At 39.8% G+C, this 26008-nt stretch overlaps 1 protein-coding gene across 4 annotated transcripts in view; it reads right to left on the reverse strand.

The window, feature by feature from the left end:
- Positions 1-19731, reverse strand: part of LOC124545253 — a 61197-nt gene extending 41466 nt beyond the window's left edge. The window contains exons 1-3 of one of the 4 annotated variants that reach the window (XM_047124126.1): positions 19634-19731; positions 19387-19553; positions 6483-6645 (exon numbers count right to left, since the gene is read on the reverse strand). In XM_047124126.1, coding sequence (XP_046980082.1) covers positions 6483-6640 — 158 coding nt within the window. In that variant the 5' untranslated portion in view covers positions 6641-6645; positions 19387-19553; positions 19634-19731. The other 3 variants (XM_047124128.1, XM_047124125.1, XM_047124129.1) reach the window with 3 other exon arrangements.
- Between the last annotated feature and the right edge of the window lie 6277 nt (positions 19732-26008).

Consider the following 26008-nt stretch of genomic DNA (forward strand, 5'->3'; position numbering starts at 1 on the left):
TCACTGAAAAGTGGTCACTGGCAAAAATGTCATCACGCAACAACCAGTATAGCGAAGTCATAATATTAGGGGAAGAGACTGTTAGATCGACAGCTGAAAAGGTGCCATGGATGGCACAGGAGTGAGTAGGAGAACCATCATTAAGGAGGCACAGATCAGGTCTGTGAAAGGCCGGTCAATTAAAAGGCCATTACCAAGGGAAATGTTACCCCCAAACAGGGGACGGTAGTTATTGAAAAAAAAAAGGGGGGGGGGGGGGGGGGCTGTGGCCAATTCAACGTAAGTGGCCTGCCTGGTGATACATAAATGTTGCACATGACGATTGCTGAGGTCATTCACACATGCGCCACTGTTGCCTCAAATGAGGTACGAAGAGGAACCCATTCACTGATGACATCTATATGAACTAAAGTGTAGACCTCTCCAGAAGCTCTCTCGAGACCAGAATGGTTACGACAGAATGCCCGACAACGATGGAGAATGGTCATCAGTGAAGTGCATTTCTTGGAGAGCAATGCAAATCACAGAAGAAGAGGAAATAAGGTGGTGTTGTATCGGCAGGTGTCAACAGTATCCATTAAAATTACACTGAATGATCACATGACTAACCAGGTTAGGCAAGAAGGGGCCAGGAGCACCAGTCACACGGCAGGATCACTGCCTGTCACCAGTGAAGATGAAACCACATCCAAAAACACCAGCTCAGAATCCGACAGCGTGGGGGAATCTGGCACCTCTGGGGACAATGGAGGAGCCTTGTGCCAATTCTCCTCCTCCTCCTCCTCCTCCTCTGCAACCTTTGATGGGCAAGGTTCTTTCAAGGGAATATCTCCATTGGGTGCTGCAGGGAGAGCTGAAGAGCAGCCAGATCTGGGACTCTCAGGCCGTGGCTCCTTCAGCTATTGTTTGGTGTCAGGCCTCTGGTCCAGGTGTTGTCAGGGAGATGGATCCCAAAAAACAGCCCTGTCACCAAGAGATGTCAAAGAAGAACGCTTCTCCAGTTGGGTGCAGGACACGGTTCCCGAAGAAGGAACCGTGAGAACCACAAGAGAGGTGGGTGATGGGAGATCTGTTTTGGAGAAGGTTGTATGGGTGCTTTTTGTCTCCTTAAAAAAGAGAGAGAGAGAGCGAGAGAGAGAGAGAGAGAGAGAGAGAGAGAGAGAGAGAGAGAGATAACAGAAAGAAACTGAGAAAACTGGCAGACTTGAAGGTTTATGTACTGGGCACTTTCCACAGAAAGGTAGATTTTCATAAGGACTACCTTCAAGGAGTGATCACTCATCGCGCCAAATTTTGGGTCCGTCATGCAGCAGGATGACATATGCCCAAAGCGTAAACATCTTAAGCATATTATAGGTGCATGCCACATATCAGTCCAGAGTTCCTTGCCTGTTTGGAGCATAAGATCTCTGTGAACGGTGATTCCTTGGACAATTTTCAAAGTTTTGTGTGGGATAATGGTCAGGGGTATGTCACTCAGACAATCAGATGTCTGAAGAGCTGAAGATTGGCAGCAGACGAAGTTTTAATTTATAACAAACCATTTTGCATTTTTCCAAGAGACTCAGTTTCCCCACATTTGCCTTCAACTTTTTTGACAAAAAATGATGCTTGCATTGGAGTAAAAGTACCCCCAGCAGTCTGAGTATATACCAAGTATTAGGTGAAGCATTTCACTCCCAAATGTCTGGCTTATCCTTCTTCCACAGCATAGCCAGGGAAGGAAACATTGTGGGGTTGTATCTCTCTGCATTGCAATAACATTTCCCATCTAAAAAGACTGCTGGAGACTTGCGGCCACCAGTGGAAGAAAGTTTAATTCAGAAGTTTGATGAGAACTGGGTCCACAGCCTGCGTGATATTTTTAAGTGACATCATTCCACAGCTTTCTAATGTATATGGTATGTGGAACAGCAGATAAATTTGCAACTCCACAAGCAATTGCTCTTACACAGTATGTCAAAGCTTTATATTATTGTGTGGGTTACAAAAATGTAAGTAGCTTTAAAATTTTCACTTTACCATTTGTCAGTTTCATAGTTACGAATATTATACTTGACGACTGACTGTTTTCACAAAGCTTAAAAATGACCATGTGTCAAAATTTCAATCACAATAAATAAAGTTTTAACAGTCTAAAGCAAAATGATTTTTAAAAAAAGTTTAATTAGTTCACGTGTGAATCTTCTGCCATGTTACCAACCACTCTTATCATGGGTTCACCTCCTGAGGACCACAGCAAGGGTTACTTGGCCAGTAAACCATTGCCCAGAGCCTCTTTGTCCCAGCCAGGAAGGGTACATACTCCTTGGCTTGTGTGAGGAGCTTCCAGCTAAGGCGGCAACAGTATGATCCCTGCGTGGTCAGGGGGTTACCACCATGGCCCCCTGCCCTACAACTGAATGGCTACCATGCTGAGTTTTGGGCACAGTAGTTTTGCAGGAGAGGAAGGAAGCAAACAGAGAAAGGAACAAAAGGTGGAATATACACCGCACTGGGCAACATTCCTTGCACAACACACACTCCTGTAAAATTTAGAAAAGAGAGAGAAGATCAAAGCCAACAATGGGGGCCATACAGTTAAGAATGAAAAGTTGTAGAATGCCAAAAGGAAAGAAAAATGAATGTCCAAATTCACAAACCAAATCCAGGCATAACTGCCAACCAATAGACAATCCAGCAAATAGGCAAAGAGGAAATAAGAATAGTAGAAAGATAGAATTGTAGCGCAAAAATGGAAGTAGTGCTGCAATGGCCATGGCCATGGCTTTGTGGTGGTCAAGCATGCACTCACAAGAGATGTGAGCACCTGGGGGCCCTCATTTTTGCTTCATAGATGTGTTTAAGAGGAATCTGGAGAAACTATTATCACTCATAGTAAATGAACATATGGAAATTCATTGTTTACATGAAAGGTGCATGGTAGCAGGCTGTGCTTTGAATTAAGGCACCAGAAGGCCAAGAGTAATCTCCCCCATCCCCCTCATTTTACACATACAAGAGAGAGAGAGAGAGAGAGAGAGAGAGAGAGAGAGAGAGAGAGAGAGGTGGGGGGAGGTGGAGGGAGGGAGGTTGCTTCAGTCAACAGACCTTCAAACTTTATCTGCTTGAACTATGCAAAAAAGGCTGCCATTCTCAAGTGGGTCTAATTAGACATTCCCAGAAATACAACAATTAAATTAGCGTAATACTCCACTTTGTTATGATGATGTACACATGCCTACAATTACAATTCCAAAAATCTACATCTACATGATGAAATTAAGAACTTACAGGTATTTCATGAGTGTAATGAATCTCAAAGCAGGACAAGTCACATGAAACTATGTTATACTGACAAATATTTTGTTTGCACAAAGTCAGTCAGCCTCTCTCTCTCTCTCTCTCTCTCTCTCTCTCTCTCTCTCTCTCTAGGTCTTTCCATCTAATCCTGTCTGATAAGTCTCCCCTGACCTGTGGGTCTGTCTGACTTTTCCAAGCTCTCCCCATTTCCTAAACTTCACCAGTCCTTTTCCATTACCCCTTTTCCTTCCCCTTCAACCCTTCTGCCAGAAGAAGGAGCAACTAGCTCCAAAACAGTTTGCAAACTTCCATACCTTTTTTAAATGCATTCTCTTGCTGCCACTTAGTGAGTAGTTTTTCCCTCTATCCAAAAAAATTACATATAATATGAAGTAAGCCTCAAAATATCAAATGGGTAAGCTGTTACACAACTTTATTCTTAAAAAGCTGGAAAAATAATACATTGGCTTTTAAAAGTTTTTTCTGTAGTTTCCTACCGAATGATGGAAGATACAGAAAAAATATCATATGATTTTTTGTAGCATATTTGTAGAATAGTTGCTGTCAAAAATTATGTGGATGAACTTATTAGCTGTGAAGCTTTGAAAAGTTAAAGATTTCTTTAAGTGATAAGAAACAAATGGGCAACATCTCACAGTGGTGAAAAAAATCACAACAGCAATAGGCATATGTCTGTCCTAAGCTTCTTCTTCTTCTTCTTCATGTGTTTTTGTTCATGCAGGTCTTTCACAAAGCCTCTTCCAATCTTCTCTCTCTCCCACTTTAGTCCTCTTCGATTCACATCATCCTCACACAGTCTTTACATCTTGTTCATGGTCTCCCAAGTATTGGCAGTTAAACAAATAAACCTTATTCACATGACAAAATGCCTGTCAGGTGCAGACCATCTAGTGCAGAACAAAAAATGAAATATTAACACAAAGATCAATGAGAGGTCTAGCAAGCCAGTGCTAGCACACCATCACTGTTTTCAAAAAACAAATGAACTTGGGATTCAACCCCCATGTATTAGTTAAATTTGCACAAAATGCCAGCTCAACCAGTTCCAAAATTTATATACAGACACCATCTTGTCCTCATGATTTATCTCATACTGTCACAGTTCTTTAAATGATAGTCTAACTGGGGAGAACAACAGCTTGAAATAATACAACCCAATCAAAATTATTTTGAAACACAGACATTTGTCTGTTCTACCACCCAGCTAGATCATTCATATGTAAATCCCTGCATTCATGTATAATCAATGTTTGAAGGTTAGCAAACCTAAAGATTACAGAGGCACATGTAACTGGAAAAAAAGTGTCAAATTTTATTTTGAACTCAACCCAGATATCTTGTTGATTTTGAATGCTTGCATCATTTGAAAATGTGATATCTGTGGATTTTGACATTGGACTACTGCAGTGCCGATGCACAGTAAATAAAGTAGCATGTGCACTTGGCTTTGTTAAGTGGGTGTTCTGTTGCTCAATTGTGAAACTCCACCTTCGCATTTTGATGACAAATACGGGAATAAGTTCGAAACCACATCAGCTCATAATAAAACAGGTTAATTCCTTCCCTCATATTTTAGTAAACAACTTGATACATCATTTTCATAATTATATGATACATTGTTATTTCTCATTCTAGTTATTGGGTTTGTATTTTGTTCCTCTATTTTCATCTCATTTAAGTATATACAGTGTACGTACACACACACACACACACACACACACACACACACACACACACACACACACACACACACACACACCAATATGAAATGCTTTTGTGAGCTGTGGCTACCCTAAATGATGGCAATCTGAGAATGGTTTGCAGGCTTTTGTCATTTCTTTATATTTGGAAGTTTTCTTTATTATAGTACATTTATAACTAATGTTACTGACTTTGAAACATTTAAAATAAAATCACAAAGACATGTAAAGTAAATGAAATTCGTTTATTTCTTTTAAAATAGTTTCTTTGACACAAGTGAAATAACTTTAGTGTAACCTCTTTCACGTAAAGCTTTTTTTGGCAAGAAGGGTTGTAAGTTATGCATCATGTTGTTTGAAAGTGTTTAGCAACTACTGTAATAATATTTGATAATTATGAATAAAAGTGTGGAAGACTGAAACCAGTGGCCTGAACATTTTGTTTAGTAATGGGGTAAGAAATTTTGTGAGCAAGAATTTCCAAGATAATTGTGTTAACAATGACACAACGACTACTAATGGACAAGCAATACAAGATACATAGCAGAAATGCTCACTTGTTATAAAGCTGGCATATATATAAACATAATATAACTGTTTCCTCATACTTTTTCCTCAAGGTTTGAGAAAGTGGACTGCAAATGAAATCACAGCAAATATTTGGGAGTTTTGATGAGAGTTTTGAAAAATATTTTTTTTTAATCTTAATTCAACATAAAGAGGGGAGTTAGGATCTGTAACAATATCTCTGTCAAGCTGCATTATTAATATATACACCTGGATGCCCTGTAATTCTATTTCGCAACATGGAGGATGATCTTTTAAAAATACATAAAAATCTCTGCGGGTAGGTGTACTGTATATATTAACACACATTTTTTCTAGCAAATGTTCAAAACTATTTGTCAAACAGCACCCTTCATTCACAACTGTTGTGAATCTGCTGGTCATATCTCCTGGTTACGCAGTTTTAAATATCTATATCTAATACAAAATCATTTCTCCTGGCCAACCCCCCCCCCCCCCCCCCCCCCCCCATGGACAAATTTTTAGTTAAAAACTGGTAGCCTGTAAGAAACTAGTTTTACATTGTAGTTGCATGAGTAGAACTAAAAAGTATGTTCATCAATGTTAACACTAATCATATGTGCATATACTGTAAATTGACTTGTTCCACATCATTTTGATAAAAGAACCATTCAAATGATCTATGGACTACATAACTCATTAACTAACTATTGTTTCTACAGTAACCATTGCTTCTGCAGTCTTTATATTAGTCAACCTTCAAACACCAACTGTAAACAAAGGCATAATTTGCAGATAAATTGCCTTGCTGTCTGGTAGAACATGCACATCTTCATATTTTGGTCCCATTTTCATTTGGTTTTAACTGTTAAAAATACGATTCTTTCTTTGTAATATGGAGAAGATCAGAGCAATAACATTATTTTGGAATGAAAGACTGGTGTATCTTACCTGTCAGCTAAATTATGAAGATCATCTTGGAAATTGGTTGGGTGATGGCACGTTTGTGTGAAGGCCTTTGTATGCATTTGCTTCAGCACCACCCAGGTCAGCATAGTAACAGTACACAGGCACAGCGAAGACAACACTCTGGTGAGTGTGAAGCGCATCCTACCTGTAAAAATTAATAAGAAATAAACACAAAGACAGAAGTGAAGAAAACACAAAAACCGAAGTGAAGTAGTGCCCAATTACCATTTACAACCCTTCAGTTTAAATTAAATTAGTAATCATGTGACATTTATACAACACGTTTAAAGTCAGACTGATTTCTAAAACAATAAAGATGTTAACTGAACATGCCTACTTTTTTTAGTGTTTAGTGAACCATACTGCTATCTGAATGAGGGAAGGGCTAACACACAGGGCAGGGTGCCTAATGAATTTTGCTTAATGGAGGAAAGACAACAGATTTCGTTCAACTGTTCCAATCTCTCTAACATCCTTCTGTTGGAGAACCTTACATCAATTCTGAGCTCCAACACAGGGAGACATGTCAAACAGAATGAGCTTCTCCAGCCAGACCAGCATGGATTCTGGAAAAATACGTCCTGAGAAACCAAACTCCTGCTTTTCTCACACATCCTGGAGGTCACAGATTACAGCAGTCAGATAGAGTAATATTTCTTGACTTCTGGAAAGCATTTGAATCAGTACCATTCATACACTTTTTGTAAGTACAATCCCGTGAAGTATTAAGCGAAATTTGTGACTAGCCTGATGGTTTTCTCATTGAGAGAACAAAACATGTTATCTTGGATGGAGGCTCATCGTAATACTTGCTTTAAACATATAGAAATGTAAAATTATGCACTTCATTGAACGAAAAAATGCAAGACCCTACAACTACGACATCACTGAGTTGTCACTGAAAATATCTTGGTGTAACAATTTATAGGGATACAAATTTTAGTATCAGCAGTAAGTGTGACAACACCTCTACTCAGTACAGTTGGCATGGGTACTACACAGGCTAACAGTTACTTGGTTACAACCAGAAACAGAACCTACTGAACGAACTCACTGTGCAAATTGAATTACGGGATACAGAGCGTCAAAGCCATGTAAATATGTGCCATGACAACATACTCAGCATGCGACTGGCACAGCCAGCTAATGACTGAACATACGACAGCTCTTGGCCCAAGCGCAAGGTTAGTTCTGAAGCCGATGAACTCTGCAGGACTTTTGGCCTGCTCTGCATACTACCATTCACAAGTAAACACCTCTATCAGCAGGTCTGCCTACATGACACAATGTGTACACCCTCCATGGTAGGTTTCTGATCTATTCTACTATTCTACCCATACCAGCTCAGCTACCTCCATTGGGATGACCACTGATGGGGTTACTGAAGAAACTGAATCATCAAACTAACATAGGATACTGAACATGCGTAAGGAATGTCAGTACAAATTGTCACAGGTTTGTCTACATCATGGCAGAATCTTACAGAAATGTCGGAAAGTCCTTACTTGGCAGACTCAGGAGGATGGACGCAAATTATACCATGAAAGCTTTGTCAACCTACAGGGTGTGTGTGTGTGTGGGGGGGGGGGGGGGGGAGAGGGGGGGGAGGGGGGGGGTCAAGGATAGGGTGGGGGGCTGTGGCACTATTATTCTCTGCAGATAGCTCAGAGATTCAGTGCCACATGTGGTTGGGCATGGTACTCCACACAGCCAGTGCAGCAGCACTCTGCCAGAGTACCACAAGCTACGAAACCTTCTGACATATTGCTCACTGCCTCAGCACTTAGGGAGATTAATGTTGTTTATATCTGCCACTTCAAACTGATGCACTGAATTACTGCCTATGATGTCACGCAACAGTGCAAGCTTCATGTTTCTGTCAATTTTGTAGAAAGTCAGCATTTTGGAATAGGTTGAAGTGAGACTCACAGAAAGACACCATTTTTTCCTACTCTGCATGCCACTGATGAAATTTATATTCCCAATGTGAACAACAGACCTGACAAATTCTGCCAGTGCAGTCCTCTGCACACGACACTGCAGTCACTGAGTCAACATCGCAGGTGAAGCTGTATATCATGCACAAATAAACAAAATGATCATAAAATCTGTTGCAGAAACTGGAGGCCACAGTTTTCACTATAAGAATGTCCCCTACACTAAAATACATAGGTTTGTTTACTTTCACTATAAGAATGCTCTCACTGTCTTTTACACTAAAACATGAAGGCTTGTTTGCTTTGCATACTTTCACTTGCACCATCTTTCATTTTGGGGCAATTCTGTGCACTCGACAAGAATATTCTCAGCCCAGAAAAGGGGGGCCACAGATGGATCTGCAGTGCCAGTTCGTAAACTTTGCGTATCTTAGAATTATAGCTCTGCCATCCCTGTATGTGGGATCTGTTGTTGATAGCACTGACTTATGCAAATAAAAGTGCAATATTCACTTGGGGAACACCAGACGGAAAAATGATGTGTGCCTGGGTAACATTTCCTCGAGCCCTGCACAGAATGGTGTACACTATTCAGCATATTTTGTATTCAACAAGTTTGCAGAAGAGCTGAAAATATTGAGTGATGAGTCCCATTGGACAATTCCATCCTCCTACAGATGAAAACACACATACACAAACACAAATCACACACATATGGGCACTGTATCAAGTCACAACAGCCCAACTGTGACTGTATGTGGAGGAGCATCAATCTGCTGGGATGGGCAATCAGGTGGCACAAGGCAATGAGGGGGAGGTATAGTAGGGAAAAGCTGGGCGAAGCTGCTGAGGGGGGACGGGGGAGGAGTGGAGAGAGTAGACAGGGGGAAAGGACTGTAGGTGTGTTGGCAGAATACACAAGACATGTGCAGTACTAGAATGGGATCAGTGAATGTGACAAGTAGTTGGGAGGCGAGAATTAGCAAAGGTTTAGGTCAAGAAGGTTAAAGGAATAAAGGATATGTCAGCGGGAGAGTGCAATTCAGAAAATCTGGTGTTGGTAGGAACAATCCAGATGGTGCAAAGCGGTCATTAAAGTGGGGTACATTATTTTGAATGGCATGTCCAGTAGCTGAATTGTCTGGCAATCTCTTGGTCAAAGTTTTACGGTAGCCATGCATGCAGAAAGACAGCTAGTTAATTATGATGCACATGAAGAAACCAAAACAGTGGCTGCAGCTTAGTTGGTAAATCATGTGGTTGCTTTCACAGGTGGCCTTGCCTTTCATGGCATAGGAGATGCCTGTGGAATGACTGGATTAGGTGGTGGTGGGAGGATGTGTGAGACAGGTCTCACATCTTGGTCTACTGAGGGGCTATGAGCCAAGAACAAGAGGCTGGGAGGAGGGGTGGAGTAGGGCTCAACCAGGATACTGCATAGGTTGAGTGGGTAGCGGAATATCGCTGTGGGAGATATGAATAGTATAGTGGAGAGGATATCCTTCATTTCTGGTCAGAATGATGTAGTAAAAACCCTGGCAGAGAATATAATTCAACTGTCCAGTCCTGGGTGGTACTGACTCATGAGAGGAGTGCTCCTATGTGACTGACAGTGAGTATGTGGGAATTGGTAGTGATAGGCACAGGATATCTTTTCCTGGACAAGGTTGGGAGGGTAATTTGATCTGCAAAGGCCTCCCTGAGACTCTTGGTACATTTAGAGAGGCACTGCTTGTCACTATAGATGTGATAACAAGCAACCTCTTTGTAAGGAATGGGTGGCAGCTGTCTAAGTGGAGGTATTGTTAGTAGTTGGCAGGTTTGATGTGGACGGAGCTGCTGATGTAGCCATCATTAGATGGAGGTAAATATCGAGGAAAGTGGCTTGTTGGGTTGAGGAAGACCAGGTGAAGCAAATGGATGAAAAGGTGTTGAGGTCTGGAGGAATGTGGATAGGGTAATCTCACACTCGATCCAGATCATGAAGATGACATCAATGAGACTAAACAAAGTCAGGCGTCTGGAATTCTGGATGGTTAGGAAGCCTTTCTCCAGATGGCCCATCAATAGGCTGGCATAGAGTGGAGCCATGCGGGTGCCCCCTGCTGTACCAAGGATTTGTTTGTAGGTGATACCTTGAAAGGAGAAGTATTTGGGAGTGAGGATATAATCGGTTGTGATGACCACAAAGGAGGCAATAGGTTTGGAGTCAGTCGGGTACTGGGAAAGATAGTGCTCAATAGCAGCAAGGGTAAGGGCATTAGAGATGTTAGCATAGAGGGAGGTGGCATCAATAGTGATGAGCAGGTCACTATGTGATAAAGGAACAATAACTGTGGAGAATCAGTGGAGGAAATGGTTAGTGTCTTAATATAAAAGAGTAGTTTACACTTAATATGCTGAAGGTGTTGGTCCATGAAATCAGAAATTCCCTCTTAATAGGCACACTAACCAGCCGCAATGGGGTGTCCTGGCTGTTTCAGTTTATAGGAAGCATTTAGAAGATACAACTGCAGGGAGTGGTGTAAGCGAGGAGAAAGATAGACTTGGAAGAGAGGCTCTGGCATGGACCTAAGGATTTGAAGAGGGACTGACGATATTGCAGAATTGCTGAAGTGGGGCTATTGTGGCAGAGTTTGTAAGTGGATGTATCTGACAGTCCCCCGCCCCAGGTGATAATTGTGGTCCATTACCACAGAATGTCTTTGTCAGCAGGTAGGATTATAATGTCAGAGTCAGCTTTTAGGTAGTGGACTGCAATTCTTTCTGTGGATGTGACGTTGGTTTCCACCTTGAGGAATTTGAGGAATGGTGGTGAGGCAAGGTCAAGTTTAGGAAATTCTGAAAAGTTGAGAGGGAGTGATTTGTGAGCAGTAGGTTTGCTTCACAGTTGGATGGAGGAGCGAGACATGGTTCAGTGTAGGTTTTGAATTGAGTCTGATTAGTAGTGTTGATGGGAGTGAGGGTAGGAAAGAAAAGTCTTTGACGAGCCAGCATGGCTGAATTTAGGAGTGGGGAAAAAGGTAAGGCCTTTGGAAAAGATTGATACTTCTGTGGGACTGAGGGTTTTGGAGGACAGGCTCATGACTATAAATGTCGCAGGTCTGTGAGGTAGTGTTTGCTGGCTATGAAGAGCTGTGGGGAAGGTTTGGAGGTTCTTGTAGAGGTAGTGGATAGTGGTACTCCAAGGCAAGAGTATGAAATGAACAGGATGGAGAGTTTTTTGGGTAGATGCTGCTGTAGTTCCTGGAGGGAAAGGGTTTTAATCTGGGAAATGGGATGCAGGAATCTGGGATTGCAGAGGAGGAGAATTTTATGAACACAGAGGAGGTACTGCAAGGAGGTTTGGGCCCAATTCTCTGATTTTGAATCACTAGGCTGGTGAGGGCTATGCACCGATGGAATCTGAACAGGTAGAGGTCAATGTGGAAGGAGGGGTTGTGGCTGGAGATGGTTGACAGTAACACCATTTGTGAGGATTCCATGAGCTGGGTAACATTGCACAAAAAGTATGTTGGACTGGGTTCTGGGTAGGGATAGGGAAACTTTTCTGCACTGGCACAGACAGAAGGATCAAGGATCCGTGGTCGAAGATTAAAATATATATATATATATATATATATATATATATATATATAAACAAAGATGAGGTGACTTACCGAACAAAAGCGCTGGCAGGTCGATAGACACACAAACAAACACACAAAATTCAAGCTTTTGCAACAAACCGTTGCCTCATCAGGAAAGAGGAAGAGAGTATATAATTTTTTCCCACGTGGAATGTTTCCTTCCATTATATATATATATATATATATATATATCTTAAAATTACCATTGTTCCTAGTAACTTTCCAAAGACTGTGTTTTTTACTACAGTTACACTTTTGGAATTTCAACAAATGCTGTTCAAACTATGCAATGTCTTGAAATTGTTTCAAGTTTCGTCAATGAGGAACATGCTACATGTACACTGATAACCTCCAAATGCTGTTTATTGGAGGAGAATATTTCCCTCATTTGCAACAGACAATCACCTGACTCAAATTTCACAGTTTAGGATTAAACTGTATATATGCATATCTGGAGCAAAAGAAGTAACAATGTGAAACAATTTACTTGACTCAGGAAAGGTTGGAGGCAACGTGTAAATGCACACAATCCATGTGAGTTGTGGCACAGCTTCAACTTGATTGACCGTTGTTGCTGGCTTCTGAATAAGTGAGTTTTTGGCCATACCACTGTGTTCAATATGCTCACCAAAAATATGGCTTATACTGCAGTGGACAAGTGAGGCGAACACTGATATTGCAAAAGTTGCACTACTGGCACTGTCATCTTCAAACGCCTCCTGGCCTCATCATGGAGACATTTGCAAATGCTATGGGAGCTGTGCTACAACATACGAATCAACGATAGCAGCCTGTGGCACTCTGTCACCATATTAATTTGTCCACATGAAACTATGAGCTACATACTTACCTATGCCTCTGTAAAAATGTTCCGGCACTTGCTTGTAGGCCAATAATTTACAATCATCTGAGGTACTTATTGCATCCCAATCAATTTTGTAACAAGTGCAATGACTACAGCAACATTGCTGGGGAGTTGCTGGAGGAAACACTCTGTGGCAAGGAAAAAGCTCTTAAGCAGCGCACTCAATGAAACGTAATAGTTGGACTGAGCAGGAGGCTGCTGCTGACAGTAGCTCTGTGTGTGGCAGCCATGAGAGTACGGTCCAGACCACAGGAGTGAGCAAGCACTGCGGGCTGTATTAAGATGCCTTGTTTTGATGGGATGCAATGTGTGCACATCCTTGAGATGCAAGGTATTCGGTAGCACAGTGGATGGCTGCTTCTATGGTGAGCTGGAAATCTGAACATTGGGGACTGTGTTGGCATCACAACTCATTAGAAACGTTATACAGTGCCTTCACTGCAGTTATTGGATTTCGAATTTATGTCCTTGTGGGAATTTCAAGGCTTTAATTGCTAGTGTCAATCTCACTTCACACATTGTTCAAGTGGCTGCTTACACATTTGTTCATTAGAGGGTGAAATTGTGAAAGAAGCTATTTTGGAAGGAATGACATATTTTGTCGCCAAGAACGACATTTATGAAAAAACCATTTTGGATTGCTGTGTCTTGTCAATTGTGCATGTTGTAATGCATCTGCTAATTAGGCACACATATTGAAATGTTTGTTACTTGAGTTACCGAATTTCACTTCCCTTTTGTTGTAGAAGTCTGATAATACACTGTGCTCCAGTTTTCTGTGCTGCCACAGGATTGTTTTGTAATTTATTTGTAATTGCAGGCGGCCTGCAGCTGGTTTGTAGTTCTTGACCAGCCAATGGGATGGTGCACAATCTGGGTCTGGTCCTGTAATGTTTAACTGAGCTGCACATCCTGGTATGGTGGTACACAAATTTTCTGGGCTTAAGTTTTCAAGCGTATTTTACTGCTTTGTTCGTGTTTAGTGTTATTGTAACAAATTGCCAATGATCATTAGTCATTTGTTGATGACAGCACATTGTTTTGGATTGGAACTTACGTCATTTTATCTGCTGTAATGTACTATTAAAAAGGTGGTTAAAGCTGATCTTAGGCAATGACCTACTGGTATTTATCAAAGATAAAAGATTCTGGTGAATACTTTAGAATTTCCTTCAATAACTTCAAGATACAGGCTAGGACCCATCGAGATTTGGTTTACTGGTGTAGTGTCTTGTATTGTTTGATGTACAAGCAGTTGACTCAGTGTTCTCTTTTAAAACGCAACTACAAGTTAATAGTTCCCATTTGCTTGTATCACTCTGTTTACATTAATATTGTTTCTGCTGAGGCTTTGCCCCATATTTTCTGGTTTTTAAAGAATAACACATATTTATTGCTTAAAAGAATAATATATATTTACTGCTTATATGAGCTGAAGTTTTATTAATGTATATGTTTTGAGTACCAAGGAATGAAAGCTTTTCCTAGCCAACCTGCTCAATTGGTGTAAAATCACGAGCAGTTTCAGTATCACATAAAGAAAGATAAAGCACCTCCACATAAATAATGATGTTTCGATTATATTATGCACCACATAAAGGACATCAAGCAAGTTGACAGTGAGTAAAAAGCACTGGTGGACACACACTCCTGTAGGGGTGATCACGAATAAACTCTACTTTGAAGCCCTCCATCTTGCACAGCAAGAGGACACACCCGTTGAAGATAAAATGAAAGACAATTCCCATAACAAAGAGAACGCATATGACAGTATCTGCTAGAAGATTATGGTGAACATCTCTAGCAGGTGAAACTGTATAAGTATTTAGAGATATTACTAAGAAGTGATCTTAAATATGACGGTCACATAAAAGCCATATTAGGGAAGACAAACCAGAAGAGTCAGATTTGCTGGAAGGATTCTGAGAAAAGCTATGCATCCGAAAAGAAAGGGGAAAAAAAATCAGATACAAGGCACTAGAGTTATTAATTGTAGAATATTGTTCCAGTGTTTGGAACCCTTGTCAATAAGGTGTGACAACAAACATCAAATGTTTTCAGACACTATAATAGGTAGGTACAGGCAATTTATAAGTGTAACAAAAATGGGGCATACAGAAGCGTCCGATTCCACCTGTTGGCGTTGAACCATGACATCACCAATACAGCGGAAACTTAACAAACACGAAAATACATCAAAAACCGTCACACTCTTCTCCCTCCACAAATATAGTCAAACGAAAGGGACAAGCATGGGAAATTGAGGGTTTTTGGGTGGGGGCAAACTAAATATAAACACACACCACCGTACCAAACACCACCAAACCACAAAATAAAATGACAACACAAAATCCCCAAATTCCACTACACACAGTATCCTCTGGAATCGGTCACTTCCCTTCACCTATACAGCTCAACCGCAATTGCTGATACCACACTATAAAACTCCAAAAATTACACCACCACCACAACTATTAGTACCACAAAAACAACACCTAGACAAACAAAATTGGTAATAAACACTCCCCTTGGCCTATATAGGTCACCAGCAGCTCAGGATACCAAAAGACTTATAGCTACAACCGTGCATGGGAATCGAACACTTCTCCTATATAGGTCAACAGCAACTCACAATACCAAATCACCGATACCACCAACCAAACAACTCCCAAGTACCCCACCAACCATTATAACACGCAAAAAATACACCAAAAAGAACGACTACTTACCACAAAAAAAGTTCCGGCACTGCACTCTAGGTCAGCCACCACAATCACACACATCCACACACACAGCCCAGTTGCAAAATTCTGATGAGGGACAAAGCATTGTCCCCCATCTCCGCACGGAAACGCGCACTGTTAACTTATCTGCCATATCCATACCTAACAAAGGCAGCAACAAATTAATTTAAACAAATTCACACATAACACACAACAAATAGCACTACAATAACTTAGACACAACAAAAACTAAATCGTTAAGTCACTGAAACCAATTCCTGTCGAAGCACACTCAAAACCAATACCTCACGGGTCAAGCAGTAACACGAAAATGAACCCAATACACCACATAACACGCAACCCATATACACACACCATCAGAGGGCACCACAGACCACAACAAAATGACACGTATAAACACGCCACACTCATAAACTAAACTCCGCGCCATTGTGACGTCACACACCGCAACAGAAGCCAATCGGTGGTTTCAGACGCTTCCGTTGACCCCAAAAATGCTCAAGGAATTTAAATGGGAATACTTGGAAGAAACATGGCAACTCTCACATAACACCCTGTTTGGTAAATTCAGAGAATCTGTACTCAAAGAGGACTGTGTGACCATTATGCTGCCACTATTGTAGATCTCCTGTAGTGCACATCAGCGTGCATGGGGATGAGTCAATAGACAGACAAGCTTGAGAGCTATCCATTAATTTTTAGTGATGAGCATTCTACCTCAGATCCTTACCATCAGCTTCTGCATTCCATCATGCTCACGTAAAAGAGAAAGAAAACTGTCCTGTAAGTATGTGCTAACACCGTGCACAAGTAACACAAGTATCAGTGGTTTCAATGGTGTGTCGATACTTCAGATTCACCAGTGTGAAGAACAATGTTATAAATTGCAAAAGAAACTGTTGGATCTTGTACGACATGTAACAACTAAGCGTTAAAATGTGGATAAAAACAGGCAAGTTAATTGGCACTTTTAAGATTGCTGCCCACTTAATTATCACATACAGAAGTCTTTTGTACATGTTCTAGGCAAAAAGTGAAATGGTGGAATAATACAACTTATCCCCACCAAAGGTACTGAATAAATTACAGAAATAACACTTCTTCAATAAGTCAAATCATTGCACTAAAAGTCGTACACAAGACAACAGCTGCAATAAGTTCCATGGAAGAACAATACCAGTGCTACAGACGGGAATTAACCTATACAACTTGTGTACGTCCAACTGTGGAAAAAAGAGGAAAAAAAGAAGAGACACAACATGTACTACTGACAGTGTAACATTAATTTTGGAATTAAATAAACCTGCCTGAAAAACCACTCAGTTGTACAAAATTGGCTAGCTGTTCGAAATTCTCAGTAAAATACATATAAGCCATAGGTGAAGAGACTGGTAACATGAAATATATACAGGAATCAAGATAGAACAATAAGGGCTAGAATGCGACACAGTACCCCATCTCCACATCCCCCTTTGGAATCCTTGTTGTGGTGACAGAATGATCTGTAGTGTAGTCCGAGGTCTAAGTTACGTTGGAAGTTGATAATTTAGTTGAGGGTTGGTGCAGCCAACAAATGTGAATGCAAAATAAAGGCCGTGGTAACAAACAGATCTATAGTATCACCTGATATTTTTCCATATGTAATGCAATTTTTGTTGTTAGAACTAAACGGCATTACAAATTCAGAAACGCATAAAATATAATGGGCAAGCCTCCAAATAGTATTTGTGTGCATATTATACACCAAATGCTACCTACAAAAAGTGTGATGGATGTCCACTATGTGACTTATATTGCAATCAAAGTGGGGAGATCAAGAACAAATTACTCAAATAAAAAATGCGCAAAAGGCAAGGATGCAGTCTCTTGCAATTACTGCTCAGTCTATTACAACAAGGAAACATTGAAAGAAACAAGAGAAAGGTTGAAATTCTGGGTGTAAGGACATCAGTGACACAGTTCACTGATGACACTGATGTACTCAGTGAAAGTGAGCGAGAAATTACAGGACCTTTTCAATGGGATGAACAGTCTAATGAGCACAAAATATTGATTGACAGTAAACAAATGAAAGACTAAAACAGAGTGTAGTAGAAATGAGATTAGCAGTAAATGTATCAAAACTGATTACCACAGGTTAGATGAAGTGACGGAATTGTTACCTTTGATGCAAAATAATTAACGACTGACAAAGCAAGGAGGATATATGACAAACTAGCACAGGCAAAACAGATATTCTTGATCAAAAGAAGTCTACTAGTATCATACATCACAATTATTTTGAGGCAAAAATTTATGAAAATGTATATGGGCCTATGGAGAACAGCACTGTATACAAGTGACTCATGGGCAATGGGAACACCAGAAAAGAAGAGAAGAGAATTCATGTGTCTGCGACGTGATGCTGTACGATGATGGTGGGCTGAAAAAATGAAAAATGAAGAGCTTCATAGAATTGGCAAGGAGAGGAATATTTGAAGAACACAATGAAACAAATAACTCACAATGATATGTGGAAGTACTACTCCAAAATCAAGATGTTGTCACAGGAGAAGCCATAACAAGCTGCAAATCATCCAGAAGACTGGTAACTCAAAAAGTACTTATAAATCAGTATCTCTTAACTTTTAACTATGTTTCTTCTTGTATTACGTTTAAAAGTCCAATGTCACTGTAAAATAATCTGTGAATGAATAAATAACTATTACCTAATCATGCAGTCTCTTCAATCAAATGTGCTCTTGGAAATCAAGTATGGTTGTACTAAAAAGGTAATCCTACATGATAAAGGTTCTCCAACTTATTCTGAATCCTGTGATTTAACACTGACCTAATCTTTCCCATCGACTTAATTGCTCTTCTAGCATAAGGAAATCCAAACCAAACAAGTAGCAGGTTTATGTCAATAATACTGGCCACAAATGATCCTGTAATACTGTACAATTTCATGGGGTCCACACTGTGTTTACATTTCTGTAATTGCAATTTCTTTCTTGCCAGATCTAAGCTACATATTTGATAGAAACATCCCAAAGTTTCTGCAAAACAATATTCTGAAACAATCAATCCGCTGTCCCGTTATTCCACTAGTCACAAGTATCCCCCTCACCATTGATCCCCCCCCCCCTCCCACCCCGCCCTTTTCAACGTTGTTTTGCCAACTACCAATGTTACTTCATTATACTGTTCACGTTCCAATTGCCCTATGATACATATGAACATATCTGTCCGGCACAGCAAATGTTGACACCCAGAAGATATAAGTATATGAAAGATTGTCAATATTTAAACATAAACCAGCATTTTACCTCACTACAGCCCGTCCGTACAACGCACCAGAATACCTATAAGAATATTACTGCAACTAACACAAACTGTGTGTGTGTAAGGTATTTACCATCACGAGTGCGAACTTGCCTGACAGTTATATTATGTTGTCTGAAGTACCGACTACGTGTGTTTTTTCGTAAATACTGTCTTTGTTGGTACTCAAACATAAATGAATACTACACACAATGTGAAAGTAATTACGAGACCGTGTACAGCACAAGGAGCAACAATACATTTTTAAGACTACGTAATATTCCATTATCTGTTTGGATCTAATTCTTAACGCAAAACTCTGTTACCGTTACTTACGTTAACTAACACGTCTGCTATTTGTAAACTGGTCTAACGACAAACAAACTAAACACTGTTTACATTACTCACCTGCGTCACGAATGATAAAAACATTACTTATCCATGCTTACGTTTGTCCACATTATCTATTTCTCCGGGACATTGACTCTGAGAAAGGGCAAATGTAATAACAATCGCCGTATTTCTTCAGTCTCATGTATCTAACGTCAGGAACCGGCTAAGCAATTTTGCATCGCCTGTTCAACAATAAATTAGCACATCTAATTGACAGACGCGCCTCGCCACAGATATGTTTTATATTTGTATCGTTATTTACATTTATATTAAGAGTGACAGTGTTCTTTCCAAAGTTATACTTTGAATTTGTCGAAGGGACGTACTTGTTGCAATGGGCCTTGGACTTGTACTATTTCGGTGTTCTGTGAGTTTATGGCTGTTTGTCCACTGGTGCAACGCAACGGCAACGCGATGTTTTGGCTACCGTTTCGTGAGAGTTGCGTTTCACTTTCTTCGTCGACTGATGCAAATCTTTTGCGACGTGCGACCGTCTCAAATGTGCTGATTTTTGCCATTCTGCTACACAACGCCAAGCTATGCAGTCCGCAATGGTCTCATTGCGTATTTGCATTTGAAGAAGCTTCAAAGAGAGTGGATATTCTGGATTTTTTCATTCCTTCGCAAGAAACAGATACATTCAACTTTCGCTTTATCACGAGAACTCGAAAAAGGCGAAGCAAAATTTAAAGGAATTCATAGGATGTCGAAGAATCTATTTGAGGAGCTGACTGAAAGTATTCGACCAACCATTCCAAAAAAAGATACAAACTGAAGGAAAAGTGTTTCAGCTGAAGTAAAACTGCTACTTACTTTGAGGTAACATGCATTTTATTGATTATAATAATATATAAAAGAATTTCATGGTGAAGCAAATCCATATACCTATAAATCTCAACTCATCACAAAAGATATAATTCTACAGTATTTAAATTTTTTTTAACATAAAAAATGAAAAATGATGATGTGAGTTCTTATAACTTAACACGTGGGCTGTCAGCATCAAATTGCTACCAGCTGACTGATGGCTGCTGGGAACCCTCGGAAATAGATGGTTCATGGGATGTGGCACCCAGAATTGAGGTTCCATGTTCGTGAGCTTTATAAGCGGTGTTCCAAATAAAGTCATCCATGGGCATGGAGAATACATCTGTGTTGAGTTCGAGGACTCTTGAATAACATCTATCAATGGTAGCACTTCGCTTCTGAACTGAAAAAAAAGACTTTTTTGTCATGCTTTTCACATCTGCCAGTAGATTAGTAAAAATGTTTTCTCAGACCGTCTTCTCAGACACTGCTTTGCTGATCACAGAACTCCGTCGGCTGCAGGTATCAGTGATTGATTTATGACCTTCTTCACAGTGTGTTTAGTCTTCATTTCGGACAGTACAGGTGTTGGCTGGAACTGGGTTGAGATGACTGGGATGGAGTGGTGCTATATGGAGAGGCATGTTCGTCTGATCACTCGTCATCAATTTACTCCTCATCATCATTGATATGTGCTCTGATGAGAGCCTGAATTTCTTGCTCAGGTACTGGAGGCAAATTTGCAGCAACGTCTGCTAGCAACAGTTTCACAACTGGAATAAGAAACTGTAGCTCCTTAGAGAAGTACTGTCTGCTTGAAATACTGTCTTCACATTTCTCCACCTTTTCTTACAGAAAGCAACTAAAATATAAAGAAATAATGCATTACTTAAGAAAATTGTTCTACCAATTTGTTTGTACCTACATTTCCTAAAGCTGCTATAAATTTCAGATGTCTCTCAGCAATGGTATTCGAGAAAAAGGTACAGAATTTCTTCTTTTTCAAAATTTCTAATTTAATTTAATATAATTATTTTAAATAATAAGTCATATCTCTATGAATATTTAGTAGTATTCCCTGAAGTATAGTGTTTTCAGTTGATAGGTTTCAGTTTTTTAGGTCTGGTACTGGTTGAAGAAAAATATAAACTTTAGTAGTGTGATTTTGTCTACATCTTTCCTACACTGACAACAGAGACTTTTGTTTCAGGTACTTGGAATGTGGTTCAGTTTCTCCTCACTATCGTTTTGTTTCACTCATGGGAATAATACCACCAGAAGCACAGTGGAGGAATACTGTGACGCTATTTGGATTGGGCTACAGAAGAAATACATGCCAGCTCCAGACAAAACCTTTTCAATCTGTCTGGAACCTACTCAGCTGCATAGGCACAATATATGGAACAAAACATGCAAAGTAAAAAAATTCTATAAGTGATCAACAATTCCAACTATAAGTCATATCATTCAATTGTCCTCATGACTGCAGTCGATTCTGATGGAAATTTCATTATGATTGAAACAAAATGCCTGGGAAGAAAGAGTAGTGGCGGAATTTTCAAAGATCGAGATTCAACCACAGCCTCGTTCTGCAATGATCAATCAATTTGGCTGCATGATGGAGAGACCTTCAAGCAGCTCTTGGGTTTCACGAGTACCGTACCTCATGGCATTACAAGATTTTATTTTGTTGCTGATGAAGTATTACCTTTCAAGAAAAATTCCATGCAACTATATCCTTAAAAAAGACTGAATCACAGCACATGGATTTTCAACTACATATTGAGTCGGTATTGAAATTCTATAGTGTGTGCATTCGGCATGCTGAGCCAAAAGTTCCCAGTTTTAGAGAATGCTATAACTTGCAAAAATATCTCGAAAGGAAAAGCTATGTGTGTGCTGCACAACTTCGTCAGAAGCAGAGAAGGGATACTTCGCATGGCTTTGAAAGGATCAAATTGGAGAGCCAGTGCAAGTAGATGAATCACTCCAATTGATGACACCTCAAATGCCCAATAATTACGAAATCATTTAACACAATATTTCCTGGCATGTTGCTTTACCTTGGCGATGGAAGTATTGCGTTTACAGTAACTACATCAAAATAAAATCGATTATCAGTTGTGCAAGTGCATGGAAGGTTTGTTGTTGCTCTAATAAAAATAGTTCATAGCAAATTTGAATAAAAGCAGATAATACTAAACAACGCTGTAACTGGAGATAGTGGAAACTGCTGTATACTTCCCACAATTTCATATGTACAAAGATACTACTGAAACAACAAATAATGCAACTACCACTCACATCAGTTAGTTTTCCTACAGCTGCCCATGCCTTTTCCACAGCAATTTTGTTCAAACACTCTGATAAAACTTGACTGAGTAGACATGGATGCCTCTGCTACATCGGATATGGTTGAATGGGAGTCACACACAGGTTGTGCACTGCAGTTGTGCCAGAGGATGATGAACAATACAGTATAACGGCTCAGACCAGTGATCTCTATGCTACCTGGATGTTGAACTTCAGCTATCTGATCTTGCCAGCCATAGATGCTCATATTTCGTTTCTTGCCAAACTACAACATGGCTGCCAGGAAATGTCACTAGAACAGGAAAAGAGAATACTTTTCAATTCCTCTCCCTCATAAGCCTATTACTTCATATGTTGACATAAAGTTCAAAACAAGAAATCAGTCTGCAGTTCTGTGTCACATGCAGACTGATGGAAATTTGTTTGGCAAACTACAATATGGCGGACGATGCAGAGCACGTGTATTTGCAGACACTAAGCAGTTCTATACTCAGAGACCAGACTTCTACAGCCAGGTTGTATAGAGATCACTGGCTCAGACTCACAAGAGACTGCTGTCTGGTACCCACACGACATTTTGTTGCAGATGTATTGCGCCAGTGGACGAACAGAATTAAATGAAACAGCACTTATTTTCTCCAAAACACTGCAAATTTTGCCACATGTTCCTCTATAAACATCTGCCAATATGCTGTAATCGTCATTACTAAAGCTTCCTTTACATCTTTTGACGCATTATAAAAAGCACCATCAACAATTCCACCAACTTCCTCCAATACATCACACGAATTGTCACTACTGTACAGCACCACATCAGAATTTATAGTATACTCGAATTCCGCCAAATTCGTGTCTACTTCTGCCTCCATAACATTATCTCTCTTCTCGGACGCCTCCACCATTCTGTGCTTTAATATGCTGTCTGACTCATTATTTTCTCATTCATCTATTAACACTCACTCACAATTCAGGTTTTCATCAAGAGCCATAAGTTCACTTTCGTCAATATAAATAAATTTACAAATTACTTCCTCTGAGATATCTAGATCAGTAGATTCAACCTTCACTACTTCAGCACCTGAAGCAAAACTGTTATCTTGTTCTAAGAGATATATTGTTAGAACAGGATAACACTTCCGCCGATACATTATAAAATGCATCGCTAGCTGACAAGACTACCGCTGCGCCGTCTACACAAATATCTTCACATGTTTCCATCAATACTCCATAACATACATCTCCAGATGACAACAACTATGTCGCCTTCACAGATAGCTTCATTTCTTCCACAGATACAAACTCATCTACTTTAGTTTCATCTACATCACTATAATTGTTGTTACTGACCAGTGTCTCGTCTGAATTCATGATACATCCCACTTCCACCAAATTTAGATACACTTTGGCCTCCATTCTGATCATAGTTTGGTCAAATACAGCTTATCTCCGTATGCTCAAGAGATACAACGTAGTCAAGCAATAACTTTATATTTACTAAAGCTCGAACACCAATCAACTGAAAGACATAAGTCAGTACAAAGAATACTTATAAAAATCAAAGAGTAAAGCAGACTGTCAGTGTGATCATCGCCACAGAATAATGCTGCGTTTCGTTGTACTTTCACAGATGTTCTTCTGGCGACTCCCACAATAGAATTTTCCATCAAACATACATTCATTACATCATTCACTTTCCCCTCACAAAATAAATATTTCAGCCCAATATTATCAATATCAGATTTCTCCACACATTATACGATATTCCTTGCGCCCACTTTGTTGTTGTGCCTCTCAAAATTATTCCCCATTTTATTCCTACTTCTTACTACCTCTCTTTCCAACATTTGCGACTCCTTGCCAAATTATCAGCAGCCACTGAATTTTTAAAACCACATTTCTTTTTCAATGCCGATTTATTTCGCCACCTCTGGACCTAAGACGCGACGATCTCGTTTTCTGACGTCTTATTCAGGTTTTGCATTTCGTGATGCGCCTGTCCCTCAAATATTCATTCCCAGTTTTGCTTTCCATTGTCAAAAATCCCATTCCCCTTTCCTTTGAAAGTTATTACTATCATTATGATAATAATTATTTTGGTTCTGATCATGATAATTATTTTGATGATTATTGGGTTCCTGTTCTGGTACCCATTTTCCTGTCTGTTGTTCTCATCATGCAGCCTAAATTTCAATGCCAATTCTAAGTTTTCAACAAAATCTAAAAACTCCATTGTAAAAATTCCGGTAAGCGTTTCTTGAGCATCGTGATTTCTGTTAAAACTCCCAAGGGACGATTTATATACATCAACGTATTCAGTTCATGTACACAAAAATCCTGCACGTTTCGAATTAGAAACTTGGTCCATTTAGGAGCTGATTCTGAAGTCACGTTTGCTTTGCTTCACTCCAAATTTTTCAGAAAACAGCTCTCAAATACTACATAGGTAGTAAATGAAGCACTCATTAAACGTGCCCATGATTGAGTGTTGCCCTAAGCATGCCTTTCCGGCAATTTAATTTTGGCATCTTCTGAGATTCCTCTCGCAAAACTATCTCTACATGCAATAATATAGTGAACAAGATGGTACTTTCCACTATTAGCAAAATACTTTGTCGTTTATGAATTAACCCATGGAACATCTGTGCTGAAGGTGGCTAATGGGAGATATGTAAAACCTACAGGAAGATGAGTCATTCGTGTGGATATAAGTGGCCATACACAGAATTCATCGTCATACAAGGGTGTAGTCATGACGTCATTCTCGGATGAGACATTTTACCCATACTTCTTGAATCCACTGCTCCTGCTGAAAAACTTCATTTTTATTCCTGGCTCAGAATGCAGCCTATTTTTGATCACTTCTTTCTCACACTTTACCATTCTACCTGACAAATTATTTACTGATTTAGTGGTGACTTCTTTTGCCTCAACACATAATCCTTAACACAGTTAACCAGCTCGTCCTGCACCTTCTCCATTTTGTATCCTAAATCTTTTTCCACAACGCCGCCTCTGATGTTAACTAGGCCAGCCTGCTCAGAAATTTTACCCCTGTCTGCCCTTACAGCCTCTAATTTTGTATTAATCATCACTTCAGTATTGATCTAATCTTTCCCACCTCAGTTTCTACATTTGTCTCTACATTTTCAGTTTTTGAAATTAGCTCTGTTTTTAACTGAATATAACTCAGTATCAAATTCCCTCACGCTAAATCACATTTCTAGCAAAATTTGCATTAATTGTGACAATGTGTATCTGAAACTTTACTTCCCCTCTCTGATTTTGGACTAACTGCCCCATTAGTAAGTTCCATTTCGACACCACCACATTCAGATTTAGGACTAACTGGTCCGGTAGTATTATCTGAACCACACTGATTGGGTGATTGCTTGTTCATTGTAGATTTTATCACTGGTGGCCACAATGTGGGTTTACACATATTAATACTCTCAGCAAGCATACTCAAGTTTTCAGTCACACTCACTGCTTCTGCAACGTTGCTGCTGTGATGCCGATG

This window comes from Schistocerca americana, chromosome 8 (assembly GCF_021461395.2).
Source record: "Schistocerca americana isolate TAMUIC-IGC-003095 chromosome 8, iqSchAmer2.1, whole genome shotgun sequence".
Lineage (NCBI taxonomy): Eukaryota > Metazoa > Arthropoda > Insecta > Orthoptera > Acrididae > Schistocerca > Schistocerca americana.